This window comes from Varanus komodoensis, unplaced genomic scaffold, assembly GCF_004798865.1.
Source record: "Varanus komodoensis strain SLA01 unplaced genomic scaffold, ASM479886v1 scaffold57, whole genome shotgun sequence".
Taxonomy (NCBI): domain Eukaryota; kingdom Metazoa; phylum Chordata; class Lepidosauria; order Squamata; family Varanidae; genus Varanus; species Varanus komodoensis.
Window position 1 is genome coordinate 1,990,692 of NW_025336182.1, and position 20,373 is coordinate 2,011,064.

The following is a 20,373-nucleotide window of genomic DNA, read 5'->3' on the forward strand; positions in this document are numbered from 1 at the left end:
GCTATTTCGCCCCATGAGCAGGTGGGCTCCCAAGCAGCGCGGTGCCTGGAGTTTAGGAAACACGTGTCCAGCTCTCCCGGGAGGGCAAAGAATGAGCTGGCGCTTCATCCAGAACGACTCTGCCTGTTTTGTGAGTGCATACAATCTGCATCCTATTTCCAAACCCCAAAGTTCGAGGCAAACCAAATCAGGCATCGTAGCAAACATTTCAGAGGGGTGGATGTGGGTAAACATTTCAGCTTCCTTTACCAAGGTGATAAAAAGCCATCCCCCCACTCCCTGTGTCCCACACATCTTACAGACTTCTGGAAATCTGCCAGCTCTGTAATTTAGGCATTCTCCACACTGCTTTCAAAAGTGGAATCATGCGGTGTGCGCTGAGATCAGAAACCATCTCAGTGGCTTTCAGCAGGCACTGTACATAAAATCGAGAACATGTTACTACCCCTGGAGCACTTAATTAAGGAGAAAGTGCTGTGTGTGGGTCGCGATTGTGTGCTGCCAGGTTTGGTGCCATTCTTGCTCTCGCACTGACACACCATCCATGGAGTCTTATTCTCCGCTTCCCAATCAGCCCAATCAGTTCTCCACCCCCTGCAGCGCCCCAAAAGCTTCCACAACAACGTGACAACGCTTCCTTCCCAACAACGCTTCCTTCCCAAAACGGCAAGATCGCGTTCCCCACATCCATCTGCGGCCGCCCAGAGAGGTGCCTGCCTCCACTTGTGCCACCACCGGGGCAGGCCCATCCCTCTATATTCCAGGCCCTCTGCACGTGTTCCAAAGCACCCCCTTCATCTCTTGCTTCACACTCAAAGTCAGATCTCTAGTGCTGTGCTGCAAAAAGATGGAAGCAAGCTGGCAGATTTCCGGAGAGGCAAGAGGGTGCTGCGGGGGGGGAGAGGTTTTGCACCTGCTCACAGTGACTGCCTTCTGCAGTAAACGGGAAATACAGTTGTCGCTGTCCGTAGCGTCCACCACACCACCTGCCATCTTCCCCCGTTTCTGCTGACATTCCTGATGGATGAGCATGCAGCCACCTCGACGGCGGTCATCAAGTGACTCTTCCATAGCTTCCCTCTCGCCTCCCAGCTTTTCCCCACTCCTCATTCAGTCCTCCTCCTCCCAAAGACGGCCGACATGCTGCGCACAATCCCGCGGATGCCCACAGAGGCCTTTTTGATGGAACTCCGAGAGTCCCGTACCAGGTCCAGGAGTTCGTGGAAGACCACCAAGGCGCCGTGATAAGTCTCTGCGGCAGAGATCTCAAAAAAGCCCGCGTTGGTGGACAGGGCCAGGAGCCGGCCTTCCTCGCTAGAGACGGCTCGCCGGTGTTGCAAGTCCCGCTTGTTCCCGACCAAGATAACGGGCAGCTTTTCCGCCCCACCCCGCCTCTTCAGCTGCTGGATCCGCAGGAGCTGCTGGTGGGCAAACTGGAAGCTGGCGCGGTCGCAGATGCTGTAGACAATGACGAAGCCGTCGGCCCAGCGGAGCTGCTTCTGGTGCCCGCCGCCCTGGGGGCTGGACATCTGTGAGGATGCAAGGGAGGATCCGGTGTTAATGCCACAGAGGTGACAGGGCGGTCCCTGCGGCCCCCTCAGTCACGGGGTCTCAGCCTAACCTACTGCACAAGGTTGTTGTCGTGAGGATAAAATGGAGCTGTGTCAGCTGCCTGTGTTCCTCACAAGAAGGAAAACGGAGGGATGGGGGTGCAGCGAAGGGCCACTGGGATGGCTGGTTTGCAGGGGAAGCTGCATGAGGCGGGACTGCGGGAACTGGGTCTCTTCAGCCTGGAGAAGAGGAGACTCAGAGGGGGTATGTTGGCGACATGCAGGTATGTGAGGGGGTGTCACATGGAGGTGGGTAGAGACCTGTTCTCCCCTGCAGAGGAAGGCAGGACGCGCTCCAACGGAGCAAAGCTCAGGGAACCCGGGTTCCGTTTGGATGCCAGGAAGCACTTCCTGACAGTCAGGACCCCGAGGGTGTGGAATGGGCTTCCACGGGAGGTCGTTGAGGCCCCACTGGTGAGGGTGTTCAAGGATAGGCTGGACATGCACATGGTGGGCATGTCGTGAGCGGAGCCAGCTGGAGCCGGGGGTCAGACTGGATGGCCCAAGAGGCCCCTTCTGGCTCGCTCTGTTTCTATGTTGCTGTGTTTCAGTGTTGTTGTGCTTATTGCTATACTGCCCAATAGCTGAAACTCTCTGGGTAGTTCACAACAGCGCATGAAACAAATGCAAATTTAAAAGCCGTCCTGAGGCCTTCGCGACAGGACGGCATATACATATTCTAAATAAATAAATAAAACCAGTGTAAGAGAAAAAACAATTTGTGGCACGGAGTGCTCCTGAAAACGTCCAACCTGGAGACCCCCCGCGGAGCACCAAATGTTCTTGGGCATCGTGCCGAAAGGATGGCAAGATCAGGCCGTCCCTGGGAGCTCCTTCACGGCTGGGGCCCTCAGTGAGGAAGCCCCCCCGCTTGTGGCCAGCTAGCCTACCTCACAGGGCTGCTGTGAGGATAAAACGGAGATTCCGTGCAGAAAAGGCAGGTGACGATGCGCCACAGCAAGAGCAGCACGGATTCAGGGAACCTGCTGGCACAGGTTGTGGCCGTTGGCGTGAGCCGCAGGCAAACCCGTGGAGAAGAGGCTGTTAGCCAGCAGAGCCTCCATGCTCTCCCTCCAACCCATATTCCCCTGACTTTGCGCCCTCCAAATGGGTTGGACTGCAATTCCCATCACTCCAGCCAGCATGGGGGTTGCAGTCCAATCCATCTGGAGGGCACTCTGGAATGGGGAAGGGCGTCTCCTGGGAGCCCCGATCTAGCAGCACTTAGTCCATGAACCTCCACGATCTCCACCCATCTGGCTGGCTTCACCATGGAATTGCAGGCGTTGGAGGAGCAGAGCGCCCTCTGTGGCTACTAGCCAGGGGGCAATTTGTTGCCACCAGGACCAGAGACAGTGTGCCTGCCCACGATGCCGGGAAACGGGGGCAGAGGGGCTGTTGTACCCCCCCCATGGGCAGGGGGCAGAAGGGTGGGTGGGATGCACCAGGGTCGGATCCAGCTCAGCTCTTCTGCGGCTCTCATTGCGCTCCTGGATTTCCTGATTTAGCCCAAACCCTCCTTTAGCCTCTCGCCCTGCTCAGAAGCAGGGGGCTCATGTGTCATGTGAGTGCGAACCTTGGGACACTTTCCAGATCCTAAGGTAATGTTTTACCTGCGGGCAGACGGAGTCCCAGATGCTGAAGCAAGCCTCTAGGCCAGCCATCGTCACCTTGTGGGTGTAAATTGATTCTGGAAAGGAGGCAAAATGGTTAGGGAGGGAGGGGGCAGCAGAGGAAATGCAGTGGAAATACTGTCATGCCAGAAATCGTGCTTACCAATATCCCCGTATTCGCCAATAAACCTCCGGGTCAGAAAGCGAACGATCAATGCTGGGACGAAATGAGGAAGCGCACGTTAGGAGCCTCCCCGATCCGATCGGCACGGCAGCTCGCCCCGCATGTGGCCGAGGGAGGGGTCGCCCCCACCGACCCCCGAGCCGGACGTGTGACATGCGAGTCACTTCGGAGGGACTGGCTGTGCAACGGCGCCCCCCCCCCCCCCGTGCAGGCAAGCAGGGCTGGGGCCCCGATCCGATCCAGTGGGCAAGGCCCCCACTTCCTCCCAGGGTCCCGGGCCAGAGCAGGCTGCGGGGAAGAGCCTGAAAATATCCCTCGCACCGCGGAGCCGAAGCCTCTGGTCGTCCCCCTCTTGCGCCTGACGCCTCGTACGACGGCGCAGCGGCTCCTCCGACAGCCTCCGGATGCCGCGCTGGGAAGCCCCCTCCCTCCCGCCGCCCGCACCAAGCTGGGAGCGCAGCGGGGGTTAAGCCGGGGGGGGGGGGCTGGCCGTCCCCGGGTGAGCGCGACGAAGCGGGGCCGGCGACCCCCGAGGGGGCGGCGGCCGCGGCTGCCCGGGGCACAGGCTGGGCGGGCGGGCGGCCGAGCGCGGGGGGCGCTCACCGGACTTGCCCACGTCCGCGGCTCCGAGGACGAGGATGTTGGCGTCCAGCTTGGGCGGGCTGCCCTCGGACATCTTCCCGGCCTGCTGCAAGGCCGTCCGCAGCGGCACCAGCATCGCAGACCCGCCGGGGCGGCCGCGGGCGAGGCGGGCGAGGCGAGGCGAGGCAGGAGGGCGACGCGCCACCAGCCGCTTCCCGAGCGCTCGCCCGGCTCGCCCGCGCCTGCCCGCTTTTATAGCGCGGAGGAGGAGCCGCCGCGGGCCGAATGACGGGAGCAGACGGGGCGCGCCCGCGCGTCGCTCCCTCTGCCCCGACACGCGACCCGCCGTGCGTCCACACGTGCGCCGCGAGCCAGGCGGCTACTGGCTGCAAGAGGGAGCCGCGGCAGGCGCACGCCTGCCCCGCTGGCGGCTCCGAAGCTGGGCGCGCCCGGCCGGGGGGCGCCGGCGCCCGCCCCTTGAAGGCGCTGCCCGCATCCTGAGCCCGCCTCCGCGGGAGTAAGCGCTGCGGCTCTCTCGCGAGCGGAAGTGCTGCGGGCGCCACGGCAGCCTCAGGGCATTCCCGGACTGCCTCTGAACAAAAAGCGTTCCCGAGGTTCGCGGGATCGCTCGGGTCTCAGCGAAGAGTCGGGTCCCGTGGGGCCAGTCCAAGGGCCTCCTGTCCGGGCATCCTGCGCTCTACGGCGACCCCTCAGATTGCATCTATAGACCGGGGGGAGCACGCGCGCCCGACAGTCCAAGGGGGCTGAAAAGCGCGACCGGGCGGTGTGGGACCCCCAGGCAGGAGGCGCAGAGGCGCCACGCTGTGCGCTTGCCCATGGAGGCTCCATTCCAGCGGCCACCATTCATGACCATCGATGTGCGCCCCCCACCCCGTCATTCCCTTAATCCCAATCATTTATTCTTTTGATGTTGTACTGGCCAGACACGGGAGTTCCCAGGGCAGTTCACAGCAAGTCACATCAAACACACAAACACGGGTCATGAAAAAGAAACGCACAAAATTTCCACGGATAACATTTCGAACAGTTTGAACCGCTTCAGAGCAGATTCGGTTCAGGAAAAAGCGGGCGTGGGAAAAAGGCAGTGCTGGGAAGAGCCACTGGCGCGCGCGGCCCCGCGAAGATGCCCGTGTCGGCGCCCAGCGACTCCGCCGGGGCCGAGCACGGGTCACGCGCGTGGAGAGGCGGGGAAGCGCCCTCGCTCTTCAGTGCGCATGCCCTTAGGGAATGCCTCTGCCTACCACTGGAGGGGCCGGATTGGGCCCTGGGGACCCTCCTGTGGCCACACCCCCTTCCACTGGGCCCACCGCTCCCCACGAGTGCCGATCTTTGGATATCTTTGCAGCTTTGGTGCAGTTTTCCTCCTCCCTTAAAGGCTGAAGTGGTTCTCGCGGTGCTTCCGTACTGGTAGGAAGGGTTTTCAGCTGTATTTTGGTCTTGCCCCCTTTGACTTGGCTGCTCGGTACTGGAATGCCCCCCAAGCTAGTCCTTCCCCAAAGCCAGACTTGGCCCTTGGGCAGAAAGAGGCTCCCCACCCCTCCAGGCTCACAGAGCCACGTCCTCCTGGAAAAGTGCTTTCTGGAACTCGGAGCCACTGTAGAAAAGACCCTGCGAGGTGGGTGGCAACGCTTCCCCCCTCGAGGGCCAAACCTGGAGCTTCCTTTGCATTGATCCTTGCTGTGGGGGCGGGGGGGGTTGCCGGGGAAGCCCAGCTCTGCAGCTCCCATTCCGCGAGGAGGTCTGAAGCCATGCCTCCTGCAGCCTCGGTCCCCCAAGGAGAGTGTGAAACAGCGAGCCCTGGGGTTGAGCCATGTACCTACAGGAAATGGCTTTAGCCATCGGGTGAGAACTTGGGGCAGCGTAAGCGCCCACTCAGGATTACGCCAACCTGCAGGGGAGGCCTGGTGGGGCTGGCAGATTCCCGTTGGCTCCACTGTCCTGCCTCGCGTCACCAGAAGCAAAGCGGGTTCAGACAGGGCAGGATGCCAGGGCTGCAGCTCTGGGCGCAGGGACCCTTTCCCCGCAACCAGGCGGGGTCTGGCTCCTGGTGGCCTGGGGACGGGACCAGAGGGCGGGCTCTGGCAGCAGCCCCTCCTCCCTCAGCTCCCCGGACAGTGCAGGGTCGGGGCGGGTGAGACAGACGGGGTGCCGGGGTGAGGGGCTGATGAGCCGAAAGGTAGGACGGTGCCCATAAGGAAGGGGGTTCCCTGGCCTGGTGCCTGCATGGAAGGAACCCATGCAGGCCTGCTGCCCAGAACCATCAGCCGTGGAGCCAAGCAGCGAGGGGCAAGCCTGGATTGGACCCTTGTGGAACTGGGCTGCCCAGGACTGGGGATGCACGGTGGGCTTGTCCCGGCAGAGTCTGCAGGTTTCCTCCCATGTCTCGGAAAGCGCGCCAGGCCAAGAAGACGTCTCCAGCGGCTCACGGAACAGCGGCTGCTACTTGTCCTTGTGGCACATCAAAGAGGGACGCCGCTTGGGCAGGGTTTGGCTCCTGGTGAGTGTCATGCAAATGCCAGATGCAGCCACCGGCCACGACAAAGCGGCCCGAGTCCGGGAGCAGAGCCTAGGGAATCCAACCCTAAGCAATTCCTCATATCCCTACCAGGACCTAGTACAAGAGGAAAGCGTTGTTGAACTCCTTGAAACAGCGGCCAAGGATTATCAGATGTACTATATACTGAAGTGGAGAACTGCCAAAGTCGCATTGGACTTCAAAAGAAGTCCAAAAAATGTTTAGATCTAAGCTTGACCCGGAGCTGTCCCTGGAGGCCCAGTTGGCAACGGTGGCGAGGAGCGCTTTCCTACAGCTTCGGCTGGTCCATCAGCCGCATCCTTACCTGGACAAACACTGCCTGGCAACAGAGATTCACACTCTGGTAACCTCCCTGTTGGGCTACTGCAATGCGCTCTGCGTGGGGCTGCCCTTGAAGACGGTCCGGATAATTCAGCTGATACAGAAGAGAGTGGCCAGGTTGCAAACGGGGACCGGTCCTTTTCTCGTATAATGCCAGTCCTCTATCAGCTCCACTGGCTTCCAGTTGAAGTCCGGGCCCAATTCAAGGTGCTGGTTTTGACCTATAAAGCCCTGAACAGCTTGGGACCAGGATACCTGAAGGAACGTCTCCTTCCTTATACGCCCTCACGCCCCTTAAGATCTGCGGGAGAGGCCCTGCTCCAGGAACCCTCCCTGAAGGAGGTAAAGAGGACAGCTACTCAGAACAGGGCATTCTCTGTGGTGGCGCCTAGATTGTGGAATGTGCTCCCTGCCTGGTGCCAAGTTTATATTCTTTTCGGCGCCAGGTCAAAACCTTTTTATTTAATTGTTATTTAAAAAACTAGCATTTTAATGTTCAACAGTCGCTTTTTATTTAATTTATATTTCCTGGTTATTTGTTATTTATAATATTGATATGGTTTGTTTTATTGTGTGTTGATTTTAATGGTTGTAAGCCTCCCTGAGATGCCTTGCATAAGGGGTGGCATACAAAAGTTTTAAATAAATAAATAAAATGAAGGAACTGGTTAAAAGGGAGTTGAAAGGGGGAGTCAAGAGGGTTACATCCCTTGCTTGGGGACGACCCAAAGCCACGGTGTTAGAGGACTGGTAACTTGTCTACCGCAAAGTTAGAAAGGCTCACCAAGTCCAAGACCATATTGCACGGGTCACGAGCAAGGCCAAGGCAACTTTGGGGAAAACGGTTCCCCCAGGAAACGGAAATATCGCCCAGCGGAGGAAAACTGCAGAAAGCACACCCTTGCGCGAGGGAGAGAGATGCGAGCAGAGAGAGAAGGCAAATAATCCAGCGGCCTTTGAGACAGTGTTGGGAGACCACAGGATGGTGCCCAAACTGACTTTAGATTTTCAAAGTGTGCTCGTGTTTCCATTTTCCCCAAAAATCTCCTTGCCCCAAAATTTCCCGGGGAAAAAAAAAGAACAAAACAGAATACCCCTGGTTCCATGGCTTCAAAATCTTCAGAAATTTTAAATTTCTCTCTAAAAGCAACCTGTAGAGACATAGTAGTTTTTAATTAATCCCCTGTTTTGGTCAAACCTGGCTGTCAAAGGAGCTGACCTGATAACCTGTCTTCCTGCAGGGAAGGTACTCAAGTGATGGCTAGTGAAGGCTACCAGTCCTCATGGCTGTGTACCCCCTCCAGGATCAGAGGCGGTGTGCCTGTGTGCACCAGCTGCAGGGGAACGTGGGCGGGAAGGTGCTGTGCCCCCCCCGTCCCACCTGTGGCTTTGCTGTGGGCAGCTGCTGGGCCGCCGTGTGAACAGGACTGTGGCTTGATCCGGCCGCGCCTCTTCTGACGCTGGCCCGCCCGGAAGCGCCCGACCCAGAGCCTGCTCCCTCCGAGGCCGTGCCCCGTGCTGCCGGGCGGGGAGTCCCCCTCGGCAAGGCCGCTGCAGCCTCTTCTGCACTCGCAGAGGCCCTGCGAGGAGAACGAGGTTGCAGACTGCCACCGTGTGTCCTGCAGGAAAAAGCCTCCCCGTGCAGCGCCTCGCAGCCCGTTTCCTCAAGGGCTGTGTTCCCCCCACAAGCACCTGCAGGGACTGCGCGCCAGCCGCGGGGGAGCCCGGGCCGGACCCGAGTGGGGCTGAAGGAGCATCCCTTCCGCAGCTGATGCCTCCCAGATGCGTGGGGCTCCAACTCTCCTCCGTCCCAGCCAGCACGGCCCTGGTCTCCTTCCAGCCCTGCAAGGCTCAGGACAGCCTTCCTCCAAAGCCGACAGCCCACGTCAGTGGCGATCTGGAAGGTTTCGAAATCTGCAGCTGATCCGCAACATCTGTGTCTTCTTATTTATTTATTTTTCGATTTCTAGCCTGCCTTTTTCCTACCAAGGGCTCAAGGCAGCTGACATCATTCTCCTCCTCCATCTCGTCCCCACAACAACAACCCTGTGAGGTGGGTTGGGCCGGGAGTCTGTGACTGGCCCGAAGTCACCCAGTTGGCTCCATGGCCCAGTGGGGACTCGAACCCGGATCGCCTGAGTCCCGGCCCCGTGCTCTAACCACTACACCGCACTGGCTCTTGTGGCTTCTTCCCACTGCCATTCCTCTGCAGTAAGAAAGCAAGGTGCCCATGATTCTTCTACGGCCCTCTGCTTGGAGGACTGCCCCCTACTTTGAAGGCCACTCTCTGGTTGAACGTTCAAGGTGAAGAATCCTCAGAAGAAGGACAATCAGCTCGAGGCTGTCCCTCAGCGGGGACTGGCTACAGGGGGAGGCTCCCCGTGTCCCGGCCCCGGCTGCCTCACCAAATGCACACCGAGAGGTGCTCAACAGCGCACCTTTTGCGCCGGCCACGGCCCGCTTTCGTCCCCTGCTCTGGTGATGCGCACCCGGGGTCTCGGCAGGTCGCCCTCGGCAGAGGACGAGAGGAAAGACAGGTGGAAGGGCGGCTGTGGCCTCGCATGCCCAGAGCAGCTGCCTCTTCCCAGGTGTTCGGGGGCTCGCGGCAGCCACGAGGCTTGTCCCTCGCTTCGCATGTGGGCGAAGGGGCTCCCGCGCCGTTAAGTCGCAGGAGCGGCAGCCGCAGAAAGCCGGCGAGGCGGGCACTGGGGGGCTCTCCCTGCGGACGGGGCGGCAGAAAAACGCCTCCCGGGCCGTGGTGCCGAGCACCTTTTCTCCCTGAGAATGCGGGCTTCAGGCTGGGGAAAGGTGCCGCTCTCGTGCCAGGGGAGCGCACGAAGCAGAAGGCCTTCCAGCCCCACCCACCGCCTGGTCTGACTTGTCTGGGCACATAGAAGCCAGGAGATAACGGATCTCAGGCGTCTTGTGGCTGATTTCCAGCTGAATCCGACCTTCCCCACACGCTGTCATTAAAGGCGGCATGTGGATGCCGCGGAATTGCAAGAACAGGGCCCTTCTGGTCGCTGCAGGAAAGCTCTCGGAATAACCGCTTGCCAGGCCAGACAGCAGAGTCCTGCAATGACCGGCGATGCCCCGGACGGAGCTGCACCTGGTGAATGTCCGGAGCAGTCTGCCTGGCGCTGCGGGGCCTGCAGCCGGCAACCCGGCAGGGCCGTTGGTGGCCAGCTTGTTGTGCCACTTGCAGTCTTGCCAAGATGTGGCAAGTCCATCGGATGAGGAAGGAAATGGAGCACAGCAGACACGGCGTGCCAGAGTTGAGCGAATGCCAGGGCCGAGACCAAAGCAGCAGAGGGCAAATTGCGCAAGGGGTCTTGTGACTTACAATCGCATTTTGCAACCCCCTGAGGAATATCTGACCAGAAATTAGCACGTCCGATCATTGTTGCAGATGTGCAAATCGGTTCCTCCGTGTCATCCGGAGTCCCTTGCTGCTCTCTCCATGCCAGCCAGTGGCAGGGCAGTCGCTCAAGTGCCCACTTCTGCAAGGAACATCAAGTGACTCATCTAGAAACAGCCTTTTTCTGGGAAAGAGAAAGCACCCTGAAGTGCAGCTATTGTGGTTAACCAAGACCCCGAAAAGCAGGCTCTCTGTGTAGCCAGCAAGAGGATCGCCAGTGCTGAGAGCAAACCAAAGGAGGCCAACGTCTTCTGCATTCAGACGTGCATCTATCCGGCTGAGTCCAGGAAGCTGGACGAGTGGATCTGTGTCCTGATCCAGCAGAACGGTTCCTGTGTTCTTTTACTTTCTTGCCTGCTGGTTTGACCCCGGGGCCGGGGAGTAGGAGCCACAGAGCCTTGTCCCCTTGCTAACACAAGCGCCGCGGGAGCCACAGGCTGCGTCACGGGCGCGGGGGCCCAGCGGGGGCTCGCAGGCACTCCGCCCCCGCACCTCTTCAGCCGCAGGGAGGCAGACCTGCTCCGAAGGTGCTGTGCCCGCAGGCTCAGTGGCCCTTCTCTAGCGGCTGGGGAAAGGCAGCCTCCGGGCAGAGCCACGCTGCCCCTGCTGGGGCGGCTTGATCCAGGAGAGACCAGGGGGACTCCTCGGGTCCTCATGGGGGGGATCACTGCAAGATCCAGTTCCTGGAGGTGGATCGACACAAGTGCCCGGTCCCTGAGGTCTCTCCCGGGAGCCGTCGCTCTGTGCACGGTCAGGATGAGTGCCTGCACTCCCACGCTGCCCACTCAGCACCTGCGTATGCAGCTCCCACATCGCCTCCGTGGGGCTCGCATCCACCCACAGCCGCTCCATCCCCACTGGTTTGGGGCCCGGACTGGGCCAAGTCAGCCCGCCGCTTCTTTCGCCAGCCCCATGAGGGGCCTCCCGGGGCTGCGGGGCTGCCAGGAGGGAAGCCGCGGCCCCCATGCACCTGCCTGACCGCTCGTGCCCGCGGCTGCCGCGTGGAGGGGAAGTCAGGGGCTGTGCGTCGGGCCCGTTGCCCCACTCAGACATAAAAGTGCTGAAATGGAAATCCGGTTTTGCAGAGTTGGCAGAGCTCACGACTGGGGAAAAGGAAGCGCCTTGGAGTTCCCATAAGCAGCCCTTGAAATAGCCCTGCTCCCCGTGGGGTTATGGGGCCAGGCTTCCTGGCAAGATGCTGCACCAGCACCTCTGCCACGCCTGGCTTCCTGGGGCTCTCCGAGCCGAGCTGCAGCGCTCGCAGGAGCTGTGGGAGCTGAGCTTCCAAGAAGCCAGAGCATGCTCTTCTGCAGTGCAATGCAAGAGGTCTGGCAGGGCGGCTTGGACCGGAATGGTCCGTGAATCACAGAACAGAGGAGCTGGAAGGGGCCAGGAGGTCAAGTGTCCACCCCCTGCTGGTGCAGGTCACCAAGTCACCCCATTCCACAGAGGGCTGCCCAGGTTCTTTCTGAATGCCTCCAGTGTGGAGAGCCCCACCTCTCCGGGCAGCTGGTTCCACTGGCGTATTGCCCTGACCGTGAGGGAGCTTTTCCTGATGTCCAGCCTGAACCTGGGTTGTTGCAACTTGAACTTATTCCGTGTCCTGCACTCTGGTTTCAGCAAGAAGAGATCTTGACCTTCCTCTTTGTGGCAGCCTTTGAGGTGCTTATAGAGGGATATCATGTCCCCCTCAGCCTTCTCTTCTCAAGGCTGAGCATGCCCAGTTCTCTCGGTCTCTCCTCACAGGGCAGTGCTTCCAAACCCTGGGTCATTTTGGTTGCCCTCCACTGACCCTTTCTAATTTTCCTGCATCTTTCTTAAATCTTGGTGCCCAGAAGTGGACACAGGACTCCAGCTGAGGTCTGAAGATCCACGTACTTATTTATTAGATTTATATCTCACCACTTTTCTTTTTTAAAGAACTCAAAGCAGCTTACATCCTCCTCCTGGTGCTGCTCTCAATCTTATTCCCACAAGAACAACCCTGTGAAGCAGGCCGGCCTCTGTGCCCACAATCCACCTCCAACTTAGGGTGACCCCACGCAGGGGAGTCCCCCAACGCAAGGCTGCAGCTGCCCTTGGGGAGTCGGTCTGGTTCATCTCTGGTCTTCCTCCTCTTCTCCTTCCTTCCACTTTCCCCCAGGCGTGGCCGTTTTCTGCAGGGAGTCCTGCCCTTTCAGGATGTACCTGAAACAGGACAGCCTCCGTTTCACCGTTTTTGCTTCGAGGGAAAGCTCTGGGTTGCTTTGATCCAGGGTCCGCTCGCTCCTCTTTCTGTGGGTCCGGGGCGTTCGCAAAGCTCTCCTACAGTGCCGTGCTTCGAGCGCAGAGTGACTGGGAGGACAAGAGGGTGGGTGTCCTTGGCCTTGGCCTCCATGGAGACAACCACGCCCTGGACAATCTGCTCCAGTTCCTTCACTGCTGCCCTTGCGAGTCTTCGCCTGCTCTTTGCTGTGGTCTCCCTTTGAGCTGATGTCTGAGCTGAGAGATGCAGAATCTTTCACAATTCCAGTTCTTCACTGTTGACGGTAGAAGTCCTGCAATTCTTCAGTAGTCATAATTGTGCTGTTCACTGAAATGGACACAAATATATTAACAATAGTTTGCAAAACACAATGCAGCAAGACGACATTTTAAAAACTGCCATAAACAAATTCCTCCAATATACATTTTCAATAAGTAGAACAATTCCAGTGCGAACTGGGTCCATCAAACGCCGCAGACTCCAAGCCCCCACATGCCATGAAATCCCCTCAGATGGGAGGTGGGAAACAATCCGCTCGTGCGGCTCCTAGCTCATTGCGCTGCTTTCCTAGATTTCACGCTGCCTTGGCTATGGAGGCGTCTATTATTGTGGGACTGAGCAACCTCCAAGCTTAGCCTCTCACAGTCTCCTCTTTCGAAGTCGAATGCAAGCGTTGGGCAGCGGCAGCCGTTCTGCGGGCACTGAAAATGTGTTTTGACACTCCTGTGCATGTTTAGATGGGAAAAGGGCCTGCAACTCCCTGCTGGCCCCCGTCCCAAAGGCACACCTGAAATAGCCAGGATGGACTCTCGCTCTTCTCCGGGGCTTGGTCCACATTACAGGAAGGGCCGTGCTTTTCGCCCTGGAGAGCCCGCACGGTGCGCTGGGTAAGACTGTGGGTCTGGGACTCAGGAGATCCAGGCCCACGGTCAGCCCAGCCTACCTCACAGGGCTGCTGTTGTGAGGATGAAAACCAAGTAGAGGAGAATTATGTTAGCCCTCCTGGGATTCTTGCAAGAGGAAGAGAAGTGGGACAGAACTACAAAGGAGCGACGACGACGGCTGAAGAAGGACAAGAACTTGGTAAGTCACACAAAGCTATAAACCGATGTCAAAGAGAAGTGAGGCAAAACCAGGCCGGCGCAAGGAGCGCTGAAATGCGATGCCCCCCCCCCCCCGCCACGGGTTCCAAATACTTCAGAGGTTCACGTGCCTCCTGGCTCTCTGGGGCAGCCCTGCTCAGGACCAGCCGGGGAGGATGTGGGCATCTCTGCCAGTTCCTGCCTCACGCAGGGCGCCGCTGATTCACCCCGGCTGGAGAACCACCCCCGGTGCTGTTTTCGGACTGGCGGGGAAGTGGCTCATCCTTTCCCCTTTGTGGCCTGGATTTCAGTTCCTGCAGACGTGATTAGGGGAACCCTTGCACCACAGTGGGGCCACTTACGGCCCCACACGGGCCTTACGCTGAGCCACACCTGGGCTTACCTGGGCTATGCCGGTACCTGGCAAGGGGCGGGGCCTGAAGCTGCGGGGAGGAGCCCCATGAAGGACTGGCAGTCGAGCCCGTTTCTTTGGGGCAGAGCCTAGCAAGAAACGCAACTGTGTACAGGGTGGTGGCCCTGCGGTCTTCTAGCTGCAAATCCCATCATCCCCGATCATTGGCTAGGCTATCATCCAGCCAGAACAGGGTCTTCACCCCTGCTCAAAAGCTAGCCAGCCCTGATCCTTTGCCATCCTGGAGGGAAGAAAGAAAATGGGACCCTTGGCCAGGTTGAGTGGGGGGGGCGGTAGGGTGGCTCATGCGGTAATCCTAGCTGCCCCCCCTTGGACCCTCTGGGTCCAGCCCACACACCAGCTGGGTCTGACTGCCTGGTCCCGACCTCCTCTTCATCGCGAAACGGCAATTTGGGAATGTCCTTTCGGGACCACTTCTCCTGCCAGCGTGGAAAGAAAACCAGATGAAACGGTGCTTCCGACTTCTGATCTGGACCATCTTTAGGATCAGGCAGCCACAGAATCCGGAACCAGTTGCTCTCCTGGAACGAAAGGAAAGCCCACCCAGGCTGCCCATCCGTTTACATTTGATTTTTGATCGACCTTTCGAATCCATGTCTAGCCAGGGCTACAGCCACCCCTGGGGTTCCAACCTCTCTGTCCAGAGTCTGACTCGTCTGAAGAGCACCAGGTTGGGGACGGGTGTTGCAAACGTGTCTTTTTTATTTTGTTTATTTACTTCATAGATTTATATACTGCTGACCCTTTCCCAAAATATCTCTAAGCCGTTCCCAGTGCATTTCAGTGCATTAAAATACAGGCTGGATGCATTCAAATAATAATTGCTCACATGTGTATCTAAACATTCATACAAACTTTAGAACCAGTGAAACCCAACGCAATGGCATCATTGCAAGCAGGCAGACAGACAAACAGGGCAGGGCGGGGGGGGGGGGTTAAGCCAGTGCAGCGTCGCAGTTCAGAGCGTGGGACTGGGACCCCGGCGACCCGGGTTCTGGTCCACTCAGCTGTGGAGCCAACTGGGTGACTGTGGGCCAGTCACAGACTCTCAGCCCGACCTCCCTCACAGGGCTGTTGCTCTGAAGATAAGATTGAGCGGAGGAGAATTATGTAAGCTGCCCTGAGTTCCTTGGAAGGAAAAGGGGCAGGAGGTAAATCTAATAAATATAATAAAATGACAAACCGGCTCCTGAATCAGCATTAAAATCACCACGGCTGGCAGGTGCCTCCTGAATTCTTTTAAGTGGGGGTCACCGCCAGGGTGCTGGGATCCGGACTCTCCTCCTTGTATTCCCGCCCTGCCCCCCCCCGCCGCAATTGCCAGCCCCTTGGCCCTTCAACCCCCTCCCTCTGGACTGCAGAGCAAAGGCCTGCAAGAGGTCAGGTGTGGTTGGTGGGCTGGGGGGGGGGGCAGGACCCATGCCCAGCCTCTCACAGGACCGTGCCTGCGGTCTGAGCAGAGCCTGCAGAAGAAGGTGTGCTATTGGAAGCGCTCCAAGGTCAACTCACGCCTGTGCCTCTCGGAGAAGAAAGAAGCGAGCAAGAAGAAAGAAAGGGCTGTGCCTGCAAACCGCATTCCTCCTTCCTTTGCTTGGGGGTTTCCCCTCCCACAGCCGCTTTCTGCCTGAAGTCAAATGGTTCCCTCTTCCCTTTCTACAGGCAGCGGGATCCTTAGGAGACTGCTGGACACACCTGTGGAATTGACATAGGCAGGTGCAATTCTGCTCTGGGGCCCTGAGCCCCAGGTGTTCCCCCTACCTAGCACCACCTTGCTCAGCTTCACTGAGGCGTGGCTACCTGCTGCTTCTGAGCCAGGCAGCAGTGGCATTTCTCTCTGTTTCCTCCTGAAATGGAGTTCACAGGTTTGCCACGCATAAAATAGTTTTTCTTCTAGGTTTGCAGACTGTGGCGACGTGCACCTGTGGTTGAATCCATCCTTTCCGAGCTTGCAGACCGTCAGACCTTTCGTTCTATCAGCCAGTGATGGATGCAATCTCTTCCCACCTGGATTTTGTGCTGTTCGCTGGCACTGGAGGATTTGCGCAAGTGCGTATGGGCACTTGTGCAAATTAACGCAAATCCCCTCCGTGCAAAAAGTGAAACGCAAGTCCAAGAGCCAAGAGTGCCTGCATGTCTCATAAAAAGAAGGCCCGCTGCAGAATCCAGAGACAAGATGTTAAGTTGGCCCAGCCACACTCCAGTGTCCCGTGGAAGGGGCTGATTGGCAGCGACCGTGTGGTTTGCACGAGGGATCAATTAGCTTTCTTATTTAGCAGGCTCTTTCCCCACCCTTCAGCCATGAAGGCCCCAAGAATGGCTTGCGAAGATTAAAGCAGCCCCTGCCCTCAGGTTTAGCTTTGAAAAGACAGGGCACAAAAGGAAAAGGGTTTGGGAGGGAAGCGGGGAAGCAGTGCTCGGTCCGCAGTCCTTGGTCTCAAGGTGCAAGGCCTGGACGGTCGCTCCCTTGCTGTGACGGTGACCCGGGAAGAGCGCTGGGGGCAGGCCTGGCGCCTGGCGGCTGGATGGAGCCCGAGCCTCGGAGGGCGGACTGCCGGAGCGTGCGCCTCGTCCGCAAGCAGAGCTGCCGCACCCCGTTTGCCCCTGCGTCGAGAGGCAAAAAGTGGCAGGCCGGGGACTCTGAGGCGCCTAGAAGCACTTGCGAAAGGGGCCTCGGGGGGCTGGTCGGCCGCAGGCTGAACGTGAGCCAGCCCTGTGACGCGGTGGTCAAGAGGGCGAACGCCACCCTTGGTTGCATAGCCGGAAGTGTGGCTTCTAGATCAGGAGAGGTATTACTACCACTCTATGCGACTCTGGTGCGCCCGCAACTGGAGTATTGTGCTCAGTTCTGGGCCCCTCATTACAGGAAGGATATAGCCAGGTTGGAGTCAGTGCAGCGTAGGGCCACAAGGTTGGTGGCTGGTTTGCAGGGGAGGCCGTATGAGGCGAGACTGAGGGAACTGGGTCTCTTCAGCCTGGAGAAGAGGAGACTCAGAGGGGATATGTTGGCGACATGCAGGTACTTGATGTTGTATCCCACAGTTTTACAGATGAGAGACCAGTTGGTATTTTTAAGAGAAGGTTTTTTTATTTCCTATAGGGATGACACTCTCCCACAAGGACAGGATGGGTGCCGCACCCTTTAGAGGGACAACGGAGTATTTATACCTTGTTACAAACAAAGGGAGAATTGTTTTTGACAGCCTACGCAAGCGAGCTGGCATGATACAGAGGCAAGACGGTTTTGCGGTTAGTCCATATTTTGATACAAAAGCGGAGCGACTTGCAGCTAGCCTATCCTTTGAAGAACACTCTGTATATGCCTGGGGCGGCTGACAAGCCTCCTATTGTGCTGACCCCAATACACAACTGATAGCCTCCTGCCACACCAATCCTGCCAGGTGGGTGGGGCCCAACATTTGAGGGGGTGTCACACGGAGGTGGGTAGAGACCTGTTCTCCCCTGCAGAAGAAGGCAGGACGCGCTCCAACAGAGCCAAGCTCAGGGAACCCAGGTTCCATTTGGATGCCAGGAAGCACTTCCTGACAGTTCGACCCCGAGGGGATGGAAGGGGCTTCCACGGGAGGTGGGTGAGGCCCCATCGGTGTGGGTGTTCAAGGATAGGCTGGACATGCGCATGGTGGGCATGTCGTGAGTGGAGCTGGCTGGAGCCGGGAGTCAGACTAGATGGCCAGGGAGGCTCCTTCTGACTCAGTGTTTCTGTTTCTATGTTTGCTCCAGAAGAGATGTCAGAGCCAGCATCAGGGATGGCCTTCAAAAACTCAGGATTGCCAACCTTTCTTTCAGCTGCTGAGCCTTTGCCAAAGGTGTTCCAGGCAAAAGCTTAGCACCTGAAGCCTTTCTTGACATGGAGTCAGAGTGAAGGGAACAGCTTCACCTGTGGAGCTTCTGTCTGCCACACAGCTGCTCATAGCACAGATGCCCTGTCCTAAGGAGAGGGCCGTCTCAAATCAAGATGTTCCGTACAGCAGTGCGCTCAGCTTTTCACATGAGAGAGGCTCCTCTCTGCCTAGAAGCCCTGACCAGTCTCCTTGAATGTGTGGGTGTGAAGATGATGATGATGCGTTCATGGTGCAGCTTTCTTCCTCTTGCAAGGGACCCCGGGTTGCTTGCAAGGTCCTCCTCCTCTCGCAATGACAACCCTGTGAGGGAGGCCAGGCTGAGACGCAGTGGGACGCTCCACAGCCGACTGGGGCTTAGAAGCCGGCCCCACTGCGCTGCAGGCCCACGCTGGCGCTCCCTGGACACGGGCAACGAGTCCCCTTCCCCTCGGCTGCCTCGCGCTTCCCAGGGCTGGGCTTCTGGCTCAGAACGCAGCGTCTGGGCCAGCCAAGTGCCCACACCACCGAAGGGAATCCCCTCCACGGGAGAGAACAAAGAGTGTCTCTCCTGAGTCCGCTCACAGGGAAGGGAGGGGCTCGTGTGGAAACCCCCACAGCTTCTACTAGTCGGAGATTCCAGGGGGGATTCTTCTCCCTGTCCCCCCACCTTGCAGGAAGGCCGTGGTGCGATGGTCACGGTGTTGCATGGGGGACCCGGGAGATCTGGGTTCGAGTCCCCGCTTGGCCGTGGGAGTGAGAAAGTTGGCCAGTCTCGGTCATGGGTTCCCAAATCCCAGATGATGATTTGGAAACAGAAAGTGAAACATGTTTCGGTGAGATCGGAGGGGGGAGGTTGGGCGTGGAGGTGCTTGTCTCAGGGCCAGGCGCTTTGCTGAGCCTGGCAGTTCCTGGGAATGTGCAGATGTCCAGCCGGGGGTGGGGTCTCTGAGGAGGAGGAATTCTCAGGGGCGGGCCGGCCCCCACCGCTCTCAACCGCATGGCAGTGTCAGCAGAGGCAAGAGCCCGACTGAACGAGCGGCACACAGAGGGGGCATGCTCGCCGAGCGGATTGGGCCCGGGCGTGCGCATCAGGAGTTCCTGGAAGCAAACGCTGGGCTGGGCTCACGCTGTTATGATCCGAGGTCCCTCCTTCAAACAAGGACCGGTCACAGGCAGCTCTCCGTGCGAACTAACTTTATCGCAAACCGCCTGGAATGGATCTCTGAGCATGCACAGAGTGGCTTGCTGAAAGTGTATCCACTGTAGAGTGGTGCGTTGGGAACCAGGACATATCAGCATCTGGCTCTCTCCATCGCTGGGCAAAGTGGACCCACGCCACTGAAGCCCCCGCTGCTAATGATGGAGGGGGGCTCCCAGACCCCTTTTGAGTGGATCCTTCATTCCTCAACAAGCGAACTGGCAGCCCGGAGCCGCTCCTCCCTGGGGCACAGATTCCCAGAAACCAGGAGAGAGGATGCTGACCACCCACCCGTGAAGGGAAACACCTCAAACCGGCTCATCTTGCTGCAGTTTTGCCTTCCAAAGAGTGACTTGGCATGCCAAACTGAGCTCTGACGGGCACACAAATAAAAGCACAACCGCCTCCGGAGGTGTGTGGATCCTACGGCTCTTCTTAAGGAGGGGGGCTGCATTTGCTTGCTTGCTGGCACATGGGCCGTGTGCCTCTTTTGGCGCTTCCCTCAGCCAGGTAGAGGCCAGGGATGGTCCACGGAGGAGCCCTGGCAACTTCCACAGAAGCCTTCTAGCAGATCAAAACTGCTCAGTGTAAGCTTGGAATCTGGAGGCAAAAAGCTGGACTGTTTTGCTGCTGCCGCATTAACAGTCCCAAGTGCTGGGATGTGGCGGAGACCTGTGGCTCGCACAGTGTGTGCTCAAGCCCGGCCGGAGCTCCCTCCGGGACCGATAGGACTGCCACGTTTTCCACCGGAAGGCCTCGGCCAGGAGAAGAGCCCATGTGCCACAGCAAGAGCCGCGTTTCTCTGGCACACGCTCCCCTGGGAACAGGGGCGTGCGGGAGCCACCTCCGGCACGGCACTGGGGCCACGAGCGGCCCTGTGTGCTCCCCCCCGCCCCCCAGTCCACCAGGCAGGGGGCTGAGGCGCCAACGCTCTGGAGATGCCTCCTGCCAGAGCACGGCTGCAGGCCGGCCGACCTGGTCGCTCCCGGGCCGGGCAAGGGTGCCTCCAGGGAGCCCCACCGGGCATCGGGGGGGGGGGGGGCGCAGGGGCCAAGCGAGCTGCCCAGGGAGCCCCCGGCCCACCCAGGGGCGGGGGGGGGCGGGGGCAGGGGCACCAGGGCTGCGGAAACAAGCCCCCTTGGAGCGCGCTCCTCGAGGCCCCGCTCTTCGCGACAGCTCTGCTGCTCCGGTTCTGACGTGTCAGGAATGCAGAGGCCCGCGGTTCGAGAAGGCGGCGCGGCGGGCCCTTTAAGGAAAAGCCACGCCCCTTTCCTGAGCTCTAGGAGAAACG

The 20,373-nt window shown here is 58.9% G+C and overlaps 1 protein-coding gene across 1 annotated transcript; it reads right to left on the reverse strand.

Moving 5' to 3' along the window:
* Nucleotides 1–1,068: 1,068 nt before the first annotated feature.
* LOC123032992 (ras-related and estrogen-regulated growth inhibitor-like protein) lies at nucleotides 1,069–4,125 on the reverse strand. Its single transcript, XM_044449276.1, has 4 exons — nucleotides 4,011–4,125; nucleotides 3,387–3,440; nucleotides 3,224–3,300; nucleotides 1,069–1,529 (listed from the first exon to the last, which is right to left on the reverse strand). The coding sequence occupies exons 1-4, from the start codon at nucleotides 4,123–4,125 to the stop codon at nucleotides 1,107–1,109; spliced, it is 669 nt and encodes a 222-aa protein (XP_044305211.1). The 3' UTR covers nucleotides 1,069–1,106.
* Nucleotides 4,126–20,373: the final 16,248 nt, after the last annotated feature.